We start from the raw sequence: 13,787 nt of genomic DNA, 5'->3' as shown, positions 1-13,787 counted from the left end.
TGAGCCAGCAATAGGGGAGGACACCTGCCATGGTGTGTCTTCAGTGGATCCACGCTCAGATTACCCTGCCTCATGTGGTTACGATGGCCAAACCACTCTAGCCTGGCAAACAAGGAGATCTCTTAACAATGCTGCAGCCCGCTGACAAGATGCAGTGTAGTGAGGTGGGTGAGGTGAGTGAGGCAGAGACGTGTCCCACAGATGGGACTTTCCTACCATGCTTCATTTCGCTTACCAGGAGAGGCGATGGATTATTTGGATGCTAAAGGAGGCTGAGGATTTAATGAATACCGGGGAGACAGGTGGGAGGAGAACCTGGGGTGGAGGGGCAGAGTCTGCATCCTGGTCTGGACGCTTCTCAAAAATGGATGAAGGTGGGTGGGACGGGGGGGGAGGTGGAGAAATCTTACAGTGGGTTTGGGACTGCTGGAAAGTGAATCTGTATTGATGGTGTTGGTTTCACTTATGGGTGGGATTTCTTATCCCAAGCCCAAAGTTGTGCTATGAGTGTTAGGTTATTGTGGGGGTTTGGGGACAGGGGAGGTGGGATACGATTTTGGAGTGTTATATTGCCAAGTCCGATTCCCCTCTGGAGTTCGAAAGGTCCGATTATTGCTCCTGTTTGAGCACTGTTACTGTTGGGTAAGGGGGGGAATAGTCGGGTTGGGTGAGGTGGGCTTTGACTTACAAATGTTTACTGTGGAACTGCGTTGGATTATATCCTATGAAGGCGCGCATCAAGATGTGACTGGGGAGAGGACATGGCCTGACCATATGAGGTGTTCTGGATAAGGTAGGAACTATTCCGGGAGTGGAGGACCTGACTACGATGGGCATATGGAACGTGCAAGCGTTAAACTCCCCAATGAAAAGGAAATCTATCGTAAGTAATCGAGGGATATGTCTCTTTCAATAGCCTTCATACAAGAGACACATTTGCTTGCGCAGGATGAAAAGCGATTATGCACTAGAGAGTTCGAGAGACTGTTTTTTGCCTCTGGGGGTGAGAGGGGGGATAGTGATTGGTGAGCAGGTCCCGATATCCAACATTAAGGTCCTATGTGACCCTCAGTGGAGACTTGTGTGTGTGTGAGGTGCTTGCTTGGGGAACGCCCGTTTACCTGGTTTTCATTGTATGACCCCAATGCTGGGAAAGATGGGTGCCTGGAAAATGTTCTCCTTCATGTGCTTCCCTTTGCAGAGGAGCAGATATGGATAGGGGGTGATTTTGATCTGGTGCCCAATCCTCTGTTGGACAAAACCCTGCCTGCTACCAAACTACATTTTAAGCGTGCACTAGTCTTTGGGTCTTTTCTCTGAAAATTGAGGGTGGTAGATACCTGGAGACTGTTTCATGGCAAGGAGAAAAACTACTCTTTTCATTCACATGTTTATCAGGGTTTCTGGAGATTGGATCTCGTGCTGGTTCCCAGTGTATTGTACCCCTGTGTTTGTGGGGTGGATATTGGCACTCGGACACTATCAGACCATGCCCCTGTGTTGATTACAATGTCCATTGTGGATAGGCCTCAGAGATTACATCTCACATAGAGACTGTACTATCTGGTGCAGGGTGACCCGGTAGTGTGCCGCGAGGTGGCTGAGGTAATAGACAATTATTTTCAGGAAAATAATTATTCGGGTCCTTGCCAGGGGATTGTGTGAGACGCTATGAAGGCAGTGGTTAGGGGGGCGGGGGAACTAATTAGTAAATCTGCAGCATATACTAGAGAAGTGCAGCTAATCTGGCTGAACCTTGATGGGGTAGAACAGTTTGAGCAGGAATATAAGAGAACAGGGTCACAGAGGGATTTATGTGCGCCAAGGGCAGCACGTGAGTTACTCAAGGAGCATCTTGCTGATAGGGTGGCCCAGGCAATGTTAAAGACGAAACAATTTGATTATAAATGGGAATCGTGCCAATCGTCTGCTGGTAGCCAAATTAAAGAAACTTCAGAATTAAAACGCAGTGTTGTCCCTGCAGGACAAGCAGGGAGTGCCGCAGCGAGGGGACACTGATAAGCGGAGGATATTGGAGACTCACTTCGGGGAGGTGTTTCGTGGGATGATGGTCAGACTGCAATTCAGGCCCATTTTTATTTTATTGTAACGTTAGTTTGGAAAAGAAAAACAAACATTTGCTCTACATTACTTAATTACATTCCATCTCTAATCCACCATACTAGATACAATCTTTAAAGGAAGCAACGCAATGAATCAAATCAAGCTGTCTTCATTTAATTACTTTTCTACCAGGATTGCGTCCATGAAATTAATCAATGCACATGTTGCTCGAGAATTATTTCCAGTGACCAAAAAAAGCCACCACTCGTCCATGTTTCCATTTAATGGGCCGTATTTCTGTAAATGTGTAGAACGTTGAGATATTAATCATTCACATTCTAATAATAGGCGTTTTACTGATTCCACAGCATTATTATAGTATCTACATTGATTATTCAATTTTTTTTGCCATGCTTTAGAACCCCTATTTCATTGGTTTAATAGAGGTTCAAACGTGGTCTCAAAAACTGGTCTCTATGGTAACGGGATGGACATTTTGACAGGTATTTCGGAATCACATCCATTCCATGCGATGCAGGACGAATGTCCAACCTAGTGATCAGTTAATCACGTCTTTCAGTGTTGATTATCCAGTTCCATCTCCTAAGTTTTTTCTTTGCTACTTGCAGAGTTAATAGAACCGTTTCCAGGGACACATCTGCTTCTTTTAAGATATTTGTTAGTTTAAACTCCCAAGTTGCTATCATTTCTGAGACTGAGTTGTTATTCTTTGTTTTTAAGATCTCATATGGTCTCGAAGTTATTATTAGGCACATTTTTCACCAAGCAGCAACGGATTTCCACAGGACCGTTCCATACAATGCTTGGATTCCTAATTCGAATCGGATTGCTATCATTGACACGTGTGACGGAATTTTCAGCAACTTCTGCCAAAAATTCCCCTCAAGTTGACACCATAGCATTGCATTGATGTTCCAATTAGCTTCGCTTCCGAATGTTATTGAAGGCACTACTTTTTGTATGTAAAAAGATAGTATCGAAATGAATGAAAATGTTCTGTATGCGGCGTGTAATTTTGTCCCCTTGTAATGCAAACATTCGCATTTGAGTGGCCAGATCTTGTACCAAGCTCCATTCTCTAATCGAGGTATTAAATAACACTCCCAGGTAGTGTATACTATTGGTCTCTTCCATCTGTTCACCTGCAGCTGACCACTTAAACAGATTTATCACGTTTCTGGATCTTTGGCCCGAATTTTACAATCTTAGATTTTTCCACATTCATTTTTAGATCTTTAGCTTCCAGATAACCATTAAGTGCTGATAAAAGTCTTTGAAGAACAATTTGCGTAGAATCTATAAGTACAATATCATCAGCGTAGATGACCCAGCTGAGATTATGACCATTGATTCGGGGGTGGGGGTGGGGGAAGGGAAGCATTTTAGCTCTTTCAGTGCTTTTGGAAGATCTGAAATAAACAATTTAAACAACAGGGCTGCCAACGGACAGCCCTGCTTCACCCCTTTTTTAGTTTGAATTTCATCAGTTAACTCACCCTGGGCACTAAATTGAACTCAAATTGAGGTATTGGAGTATAAAGCCATCAAAGGAAACAGAAGCTCATTTGGGCAAGACCAGTTTTGAAGTTTGCTCCATAACAGCTGTCTATTAATACTGTTGAAGGCTTGCTTCAAATCTATGAAGGCAAGGAATAGCTTTTTCCCTTCCTTCAATGCCTCCAGCTTTAGTATATTAAGAATGAGCAGATTTAACTCTACACCTACTCCTTTTGTGAAACCAGTCTGACGGTTGTCGACAATCAATGCATTTACCGCCCATTTTGTTAATTTTTCTTGCAATAATGTTGCAAAAATCTTACCTATGATATCAAGAAGGGCAATCGGCCGATAATTTGTCGGGTCTGCACGATTGCCCTTCTTGAACACCGGGACAATTACCGCCCCTCTCCATGAGTCAGGTAGTCTTTGTGTTTCTCCAATTCTATCGAACAAGGATTTTATAAAAGGAACCCACAATGCTTTGTTCAGCTTTAGCATAATATTTGTTACACCATATGGGCCAGCAGCTCTTGAGTTTTTAAAATGTTTGTATTGCCCTTTCGATATAAACATGTGTTTCACCGAGATTCCAGCTTATCTGCATTGTATTTTGTAATAACACTGCTTCTGCGCCTCTTGCTTCAAAAACCTCAGACTCACCCAATCAATAGGGTTTACTCCGTTTGACGAAAGGCATTTTTGTTTTGGCAGACCTGTGTTTGTTATCTCCCAAATGGCTATCATTTTTGGCAATTAAGTGTAAGATATGTTCCGCTCTTTCCTGGTCTCGTTGTGATTAAAAGGATTTCTTCCAGTTTCGATACTGCGGACGTCTCCTTTTAATTTTCACTGCTTGATTTTGTCCTCATAATTTTCTTAATTGGTTCAAGTATTTGTTCATCGCTTTTGTTTGCTTCACTCAACAACTTACTAAAAGGGTATTTATGATCTTGAATTTCTAATTTTCCATTGGTTTGCTTTAATTTGAACTGCATCAATAGCGGGGCATAATTGACTTCTGATGTTAACTCCCCATGCACAAAAAGATTTGAAGTCCGGGATATGATTTCCTTGGCTTGAATCCGTAGCCTGTTGGCTCCGCTGTTGATGTTCAAGTTTCCAAGATATCTTTTAGGGACTGTTCCAATATTCCACTCCTAGGACAACGCTAATGCATCAGTGTCACGATCACTTTTGCTCATTAGATCACGAGATACCCAGATATAATCTAAAGGTTTTCTGTTATTGCAACAATGCCAAGTATCATGTCACCACGGGTACAGCGATTTGGCATTTCAGTCTCTGCTTGCTAATACACTTGCCCAACATTGTGCTCTATCAGCTCTCATTACTAGGTGATTTTTGTCAGCCTTAATTAAGAGCTCTTTATTTTAATTGAGCCAGGAATAATTTAAATATCCGCAGATAATGAATGCTGTATTATTATACTTTAATAGATATTCATCAATTGTTGAAGTCACTGACACAATAAATTTACATGTGGAAATCATGGCAGGATTCCAATATGAATTTATGATCAATAACTGTTGAGATCCGGCTTCCTTTAGCTCTGTATACTGTAAGATAGTCGCTTAAACAAACAAGTTTGGATTTACAGAGCGGATCACTTCCCATTTACTTTTATGTTGTATCATTTTGATCAGACCAGAAAACGGACGATCATTCAAGTTTTTCCCCGCAGCATTCAGGAAAACTGAAAACCCATCTTTTACTAGTTCCTCCCACAGCCAGGTTTCCTGGAGACAGATTATAAAGTTTTTACTAATTAGTTTGCTTACATCCTCAAATAAATGGGAGAAACCCTGGTATTCCAAGAGATTGGGGTGTATTTAATGTAAGCTACTGGTGCCTTCTAAGTTGTTTTTGTATAGAACGAGGACTGATTACTCGCCTTGCCGTTTGTTCGCTTTTAACTGGAGGTGACAGATTTGCTTTGAAGGGAGTCTTTTCGGCTTTGCTCATTTGTACGTTCAGGAACTGGAGCAGTTTTTATAAGGTTTTGTGGTCGATCCTTTTCAGTGTAGACTTGTAAATCAAATCAATAGAATAACAGCTCTTCTTTTGCTTCCATTAAAGTCTTTGCAATTAGTTTATAATTTGTGTGCAAGATCACCCAATCCGAGCGACTTTCTGATATGTATTCAACTATTGCAATATCTGCTGATCTTATTATCCGCAGTGATGGAATAATGTGGAGTAAGGTCATTGTGTTGCTTCCGTTTAGGTTTACTTCATTTTTGTCCTTTAAAATGTTTTCTTTGCAATTTCCAAGTTGTAATTTTTGGAGTTGTATTAACACCTCGACCAACAATCTTGAAATCCTGCACGTGTTTCAATAATTGTGCTTTAGTTTGTTTTGGGTTTAATTTTAAGGCAGGAGTGGTTCCATTTTGTTTCACAGCAAGGCTTGGCACGGACAACTTTGTTTTTGATTCCGTAGGGGATATCAATTCCTTCTGCTGTCCACAATTTTCTTTCGTGAGAGCATCACTTTGCAAATCTCCTTGTCTTTTGTGTTTTTTGTTTCGGGTTGAATTGAAGTCACACTTGTCTCAAGAACAGAGCTTTTAGTTCCAGTGGTATCTTCGCCACCTCTTTATTTTCGTCAATTGAATAAGTAGAGAATTCACAGGTTTCTATTATTGATATTGAGTTGATGTCTTCTGATTCTTCGATTTCAACTCTTGGACATTTATTTGGATTGGGAACGTCCACTAACTTTGTTTTTTCTGTTTGGATCATGTTGGGTATTTTTTCCTGTCTTGGTTTCTTTGATTTTTGCTCAAAAATTCCTACTCGCGGGGGAGTGGACACAGATTATTTTTGCTTTGAGCGTAATCTTTGCAATGCTAGTTTTTGTGTTTTCTGTTTTAATTGTCCTTTGTCTTTTACTTGTTTTTGAAGTTTGGTTTTGCTCGTCACCGGAAAGGTTTTAGCCAGATCAGTGAAAATTCCAAAAGATAATTTCTGTACTACTTTAGGTATCTCAATTTGTTCTACATACCGAACATCGGGCACGACTAAAGTAGATGCTACAATTGGAGCACTTGTAATTGATTGTTTGTCCATTTGGATTGCAAGCGCCATTTGATCATTTTGTAGTGGGCTCACATCTTCTGTTGTTTTATGTGTGGAAATTCCCACGGCATGAACTCTACCCCTTGGGTCATTTGACGACTCCAGCTGGTAGTTTCTTACCTCGCTGTTACGGGCATCTCTTGATGTATTGGTATTATGTAACTAATTCACCTACACGTGATTTCCACTTCAACAAGGTTTCTGCTTCATAGCCAAGCCTTTGATTTGTGTACATTTTTCTAAGTCTTGTACTTTATTGTTTACTACTGCCAGTAGTGAGTTTTGATCTTTTAAGGCCTCATTAATTGATTCATAAAGCTTTGTGAACGGGACAAGAGCTATTGAAGTCACCGCCAGCACATTATTATGGATTTGAATGCTTGCAGCTATTGATAAATTTCCCCTGCTATTTGTCTCTTTTTCCGTCCCTACTTGTTTCGCTGGGGATTGTGATGCAGATGTTATAAGTTCTCTTGACCAGCGGGAATGTTGTATAGCTCTCCCATTCACGAATTCACTCTGACTCTTATTTTCTGAATGAGCATTGATTGCGGCCCCATGTTTTGGTAAGGGCAGCTTTGATATTGGAATTTTCACATGTGGAGTACTTGTTTTAGCTGCTCGACACTCTTGTTCTAAGTGTGTGACAGCTTTCCTTTTTTCCACATTGAGAATCTTTGCGTATAGCTGTCATTCAAATGATCTTGCATCGTTAAAAAGTCAGCTTTTAACCTGTTAAGCATGCTTCACGCGCCTTGTCTTCATTGAAAGGAATTGGATTTTCACATCTTTGTCGTAGTGCTGAACGTGGCGTGTTTTCAGGTGCAATTTTTAAACTGTCTGGGGTTACTCCACCGCACCCCAAGTTTTAAGTGCACTTTTCCATGTTGTTCAGCAAGCTCCTAGTGGTTTCCTGCGCCTTATTATTTTCGAATTCAAGCCCCCTTTTTTGCATGCTGACTATTCTTGATGGACTTTCTAGTGTCTCAGCGTCATCAGCGTCCCTTTGGTGACAAGCACTTGTGGCTGTGTCAGATGTGACATTAGTTTCACCTTGTGCGGCTTGCATTAATACCTTTAGACCTCGTGGTGGAAATACAAATATAGAAGGTTTACATGCCGAGCCGTTATTTCCTTTCTCGTCTATTTGACCCTGTGCTTGTTGTTCCTCATTACACGTGTCAAGCTGTATTGCAAGTTCGGCCAGCAGCCGCATTGCCAGACAATCAGAGTCTGTTATATTAAACTGCGAGTCACAAGTTTTCACATCTGCGCTACTAGCTGAAAATGTTTCTGCTTCTCTGCCCACAATTGACAGAGGCTCAGCGCCACAGACAACCGGCTCCTCAAGTTCGCTTTGCTTTGTGCTTTCATTCAGACTCGCTAGGGCTAAGGACACTAGCGAAGGAACATGACTTTTTGATGTTCCAACAGTGCTATGCAAGTCTTCACACGGGATGCTTACCTCGAGAGGGGGTTCCGGAGCCATATCACTTGTCAGCATTCGCCGGTGTTGCAATAATTTATGTCGCATGAGCGACCCTGGAGCAGGTAGCGGCGCGACAATTTTTATTGCAGTTTTACCTCCTTTTCCGGAACTCTTCAAAGCTTCTTGAGCGACCTGGAGCGGACTGCAACAGACTGAACTCTGTGTCCGAACTCTGCGCCACGCTCCCAGGCACCTTTTGTAGGCGTTCTTTGGAGTTAAAGGGGCAGTGTTCTTTGAAGTACCAACTGTCGCTTCAGCTCTTCTCACAATTCAGTCACCAATGCACTGAAGCAGATTGAACTGCTGACCTACCAAAGCTAAAAGTGGAGGAGTGTGAGGTTTTGAAAGTTCCCATCGTGTCTGGGGCGGTGGAATGGGCTATTAAAGAATTGAAATATAAAGCCCCTGGTCCTGATGGGTTTATGGCTCCCTTTTACAAAAGATTTGCCCTCTTCTGGTTCTCCATTGGTGGATCTCTTTAACTATTTTTTGGTATCTGGGAGGGTGAACCGCTCTATGAGTGCCTCCACGACTGTGCTGATCCCCAAACCGGGGAAGGACACCCCATCACCCTTACTAATATAGACTGAAGCTCTTCTCTAAGATTCTGGCCCGCCACATGATGGAGTCTCCCCAAGATTATAGATGGCGATCAGACAGTGTTCAATACAGGTCGTAGCTCCCACGACAGCATACGGCAGGTCCTGGACCTCCTGGAGGTGGGGCAGCGCTCATCGTCTGGGAGGTGGGGGATCATTACACTGGACGCTCATAAAATCTTTGACAGGCTGGGTTGGGGATATCTCTGGGGGAGTTTCTAGAACAACTTGGATTTGGCCCGGGGTTTATTAAATGGGTCATGGCCATTTATCAGAACCAATCTACTTCCCTCTGCATTAATGGGCAGCGGTCTACTGGTCTGCCAATAACCAGAGGTACGTGGCAGGGTTGCCCGCTATCCCCGCTGATGTTTGAGTATGGTGCCACTTGCCTGCCGTATCAGAGCGAATGCAGACATAGGGCATTGGAATTGGGGGTGGGGGAGTAACCTACAAGGTCTCACTTTACACAGATAACATCCTGCTCACACTGCAAACCCATGCCCATCATTAGCTCAGCTATTACGGGAACGAGCGGATTTTGGTCGGGTCTCCGGCTTTAAATGAATTTCGACAAGTTGCATGGGCTGGATGTTTCCTTGAGTTCCCAGGAACGGTCCCCGATTGGAGCTTGGGCCCAGAAACAGTGGTCCCGGGATTCTATCCCTTACCTAGGTGTAGGTATCCCCAGCTGGAATCGGAGGTGTTTCGCTGTAATTTCCCGCTCCTGCTCCAGGAGATGTCTGATGATTTAAATAGGTGGGGTTGGCAGGAAATATACTGGTTTGCCAGGATTGCAGTGGTTAAAATGAATCTTATCCCTTGCTTATTATACCTTTGTTTAGCACTACCTGTTAAGATCCCTGAAGCGGCGCATCGCACACTGCAGGGGAGGATTCTCAAATTCACATGGGGTGATAAACGAGCATGAATCTCTAGGAGGATGTTATTGAGACCCACAGGGGTGAGTGGTCTAGGAGTCCCTGGCATATTCCGCTACAACTTAGCGTCACAGGTTTTACATATGGTCACCTTGGGCAACGGCACTATGCAACCAAAATGGAAAGTAATTGAACAAGCCCAATCAGCAGTGAGGCTGATTCAGCTCCCATATTTAGAGAAGAGATCCCTGAAGTCGAATTGCAGATCCCCACGCTTAACCACAACTAGGAACACACTGTATTAAACGGGGCGGGCACTTTGCTTTGGGGGTGGGCCTGCTTACACTTACTTGGAACACCCCAAGCTTTTAACCAGCCTATTATGATAAGAGATTGAGGCCTAGGTGGGTGTCCAGTGGTCTGGTGACTCTGCAGCAATTGTGTATGGGTGGGCACCCACTGACCTTCCAGGAATGTAAGGAAACTTTTGCCCTGCCTGGAACAGAGCGATTTTGCTAAGCACAACTGAGACACTGGTCTCCTCACCCATCCACGAAACTGGGGAGGGGGGGACTAGGCCACTGCATGCTCTTGAGCTAGTTGTTTACAGGGGGGAGGGGTTATTTCAGGGCCGGGTCTTACAACTATATAGGCTGTTAGATACAGGGGACCCAGGATCCAGTGGTGTGCTTGCCATACATGAATAAGTGGGAGGATGATTTGGATGGGCCAACAGAGGATGAAACATGGCTGCGAATATAGTGAGAATGCATAAATCCTCTAGATGTGTTAATGATACGGAACAGAATGCTCCTACAAATTCTGTCACACTGGAAAGGCTCCACTGCATGTCGCCCAATTACTCGGCAATTTGCTGGCCTGGCGGCAACGCGGTGGGTTCTTGCTTTCACATGGTGTGGATGTGTGGGAAGGTGGATCTCTTCTGGAAGGAGGTGCTGTCCAAAATCAGGGAAGTCACAGGGGTGTCTCTTCCCATGGATCCTCAGGTGGCGCCATCTAGGTGATAGGTCCAATGGCTACCTTGATTAGGCACCTTCTCTTGGCGGCTAAGATGAATATCACTCGCAACTGGAAATCTGTGAAGGGCCCGGTTGTCCAGAAGTGGTGGGTACAAATATGGGACAGCCTGGTGGCGGACACAATTACTGCATTGTGTGAGGGGAGGTATAGCAAATACGTATCCGTCTGGAAGCCCTTGACTGACTTTGCAGAAACCCGCCCCCCCCAGTGATACGACACATTTCATTGCTGCAAGGAGGCCGACTGATAAGGTGGTATTTGGATTGAAGGACTCCAAAATACTATTGCAGGGTGGGGCACTGAGGTGCTGGATTTTTCTTGATGAGCAGAACATTTGTCATTCTGTACTCTCGGTTATGTTGTCCATCTTGAAATGTGAACTTTGTGTCAGTTAGTAGCACCACCCGAGGATCCATTGGAAGAGACAAACGTGTGACTTCCCCGATTTTGGAAAGCTCCTCTTCCAGAAGAGACCCACATTCCCATTTCTCGCAGTATGTCAAATAAAGTTTTTTTGAAAAAAGAAAACACCATGGTGAAAATGAGAAGTACCTGCCATGAAAACACAGTAAGCAGATAAATGTTGTAATGGTTTATGATCACTTCTAATAATGTACAGAAGCCCCCACCCCGAAGAACGTCCTTAGTATTTTGAGGCCCAATTGCATGCCAATGCCTCCTTTTCTTTGGTTGAGTAATTTCTTTATACTCATTTGGGTCTTCTGTCCTGCTGCAAAACACAGCGTGCAACTCAGTGCTGCTGCTATCCACCTGTCCGCTCCTCTGCGGACTGTACTCCCAATCGTCCGCTTCGTCCGAGTTCACTACACGATTGTGCGTCTATTGCCAGGATCGACTGTTTGTCACCAACTTCTGTGAGAACTGTAATACGACCCCTGGACACAGAGGTTTGCAAGTCCTATTCAAACCCTCAATACCTGAAGCTGAACCCTTTTAAACATAGCTACTGTGTGGCTGCTGCCTGCGCACAGACCAAGGGTTAGTGGGTGGATAAGACGACTCCATGCAGCCACTAGGCACAACATAATAGAAATACAGTATTTTTATTTTTAAAAAAAAGCTGGCTAGGGCCAAACTCAAGGGATAGGGCATGATTCAAGAGATATGAGAACATGCAGTCACTCAGCCAAGTTTCATGCAATAGGGAAGGATTTGGGTATTAACAAAGGATCCGTTGAATGCACAAGGAGTCAGCAGAAATGTTTTTACCGGCCTATGGTGACAGCATGTCCTGGAAAGCTTTGCCGAAAATGAGCTACTAAGAATCAGTTTGTAGGTAGAAGACCCATTATGTCTAAATATGTTAATGGTTTGAAAAGGAAAGCTGAACTTGTTCTGTCTTTTCCCCCCATTAGGCTCCAATGACGACTGGTAGCCATGAGACCGCACAACCTCTGAGGGAGTTTTGGAAGGCTCCTGAGAATGGAGAACCAAAACAGGTAGGAAACTTGTTGCCATCCTCATAACACAGCATCAAGCAAACCTGGAACCTTCCAAAGCATGGCCTGGGAGCGCCTAACTTCAGATTGTGGTCTCAGGGGCATTTGTGTTAAGCGTCCCTAAATTACTCACTGATCCCTCAGACAACTTGCTTCTAATAGTGCACTGTGCAGTTCCCCCATCTAGATTGATCTCTCCTCCACTACTCCCATTGCCCTCTCCATCTCCCCTATCTATTCCAACTGCTACTCTATCACCTACCCTATCCCTCTCACGAAGTCTGGAAGAAAGAAGCTTAAAAGAGCTCTTCTGGTCTCTAATCTAGGCCTACATCAATGCTACTTCCAGGCAGACTATTACCGACATCCTCCTCTCTGTCCCCTCTCCTGAACTTTGAACCCCTGCCCCCCCCATCTGATCTCCACTCACTCCCCTTTACCCATTAGAGGTGGCACTAGGTGTGACGTATTCCTGGCATACTTCTCATCTTCTAGGTGTATCATTAATGTCTATCACAACGGCATTCTCATGGCCCAAGGTTCTCAACCTACTCTTCTCCTTCTCGATTACCACCTGTCCTCTCTCATAAACTTCCTCTCTTCTCCTGCCCTTCCTTCTTCCTCCTCCTCTCCCCTCACCTCTGCAACACCGCCGACGGGAGTACCACACCTCTGTACCCCACCTCGGAAAACTTTCAAAAGGTGGCAATCAGCTTCCTCTAGCTGCTCTGAATGCTCGTTCTGCTATCAAACACTCCTCTAACTTCATTCTCCTATTTGAAGGCTTTGACCTCAACACCCTGGCCCTTACTGAGATGTGGTGCAATGCCAGCTCTGTCACTGCTGTTTACACTCTTCTCCTTGTGTGCCACAACATCTGCTCCAAACCCAGGCCCAACCCACCTGGAGGTGGAGTTGGGTTGATCTTCCCTGAGTGGGTCTATCATACCTACTCAATCCTATTCATCCTTTGAATGCCTCATCTGCAGGCTCAGGGTCTCTCCTACTTTCTCACTCACCTTTGGTACCTCTACAGACACCCTGGCCTGATCTCCCTCTTCCTTTCTGAATAGGCTGACCTCACCTCCTCCCTCTTGACCCCTTCTTCCAAACTCTCCTCCTATGGGACTTCAATATCCACCTCGACTCCCCCGAATCAGCCACCTATCTGTTCCAGGACCTCTACGACTCTACTCAGCCGGACACACTCTGGAATGCTTTCCTCTCTGGAGACATCCCCATTTTTAACCAGGCCCCAACCCCTCTCTCCTGGACTGACCACGCTCTCCTCCCCTCCCACTTGGAGCACCTTGGCCCTCTGTGCAAGCCTCCCCCTGCACTGCCAGCCTCCTTCGATGCCATTCGACTGATGAAGCGAGTGTCTGTCACCGCCTTTGCATCCACCTTCATTCCCCGTCCCTCCCCTGCTCCCAATTCCCCCTCTGAGTCTGTCCTTGCTAACCTTCACCTCTCCATCTCCAAATCCCTCGACATCCTTGCCCCCGTCATGAGGATCTGCCTGAAATCTGCCTCCAAGTGCAACAGTTCATATGACTCTGATCTAGCATCCCTGAAATGTAAATGCAGAGTTGCTGAATGGAAGCGTTCGACCTCTGGTTCACCCTCTGTAACA

General features: G+C 44.6%; 1 protein-coding gene and 1 long non-coding RNA gene across 3 annotated transcripts in view; one reads left to right on the top strand and one right to left on the bottom strand.

Moving 5' to 3' along the window:
- The window catches only part of ARHGAP9 (Rho GTPase activating protein 9), a 1,031,694-nt gene that overhangs the window by 423,343 nt on the left and 594,564 nt on the right, over positions 1-13,787 (top strand). For both annotated transcript variants that reach the window (XM_069653585.1, XM_069653586.1), the window contains one exon: positions 12,071-12,154. In XM_069653585.1, coding sequence (XP_069509686.1) covers positions 12,071-12,154 — 84 coding nt within the window. The remainder of the gene's footprint in view (positions 1-12,070; positions 12,155-13,787) is intronic.
- LOC138582345 (uncharacterized) overlaps positions 1-13,787 on the bottom strand; it is a 107,818-nt gene that overhangs the window by 67,089 nt on the left and 26,942 nt on the right. The gene's annotated exons all lie outside the window — the stretch shown is intronic.

This window comes from Ambystoma mexicanum, chromosome 3q, assembly GCF_040938575.1.
Source record: "Ambystoma mexicanum isolate Mex_15411 chromosome 3q, UKY_AmexF1_1, whole genome shotgun sequence".
NCBI classification, from domain to species: Eukaryota; Metazoa; Chordata; class Amphibia; order Caudata; family Ambystomatidae; genus Ambystoma; species Ambystoma mexicanum.
The sequence above is the reverse complement of the archived record's forward strand: the minus strand, read 5'-3'. Positions and strand labels throughout refer to the sequence as shown.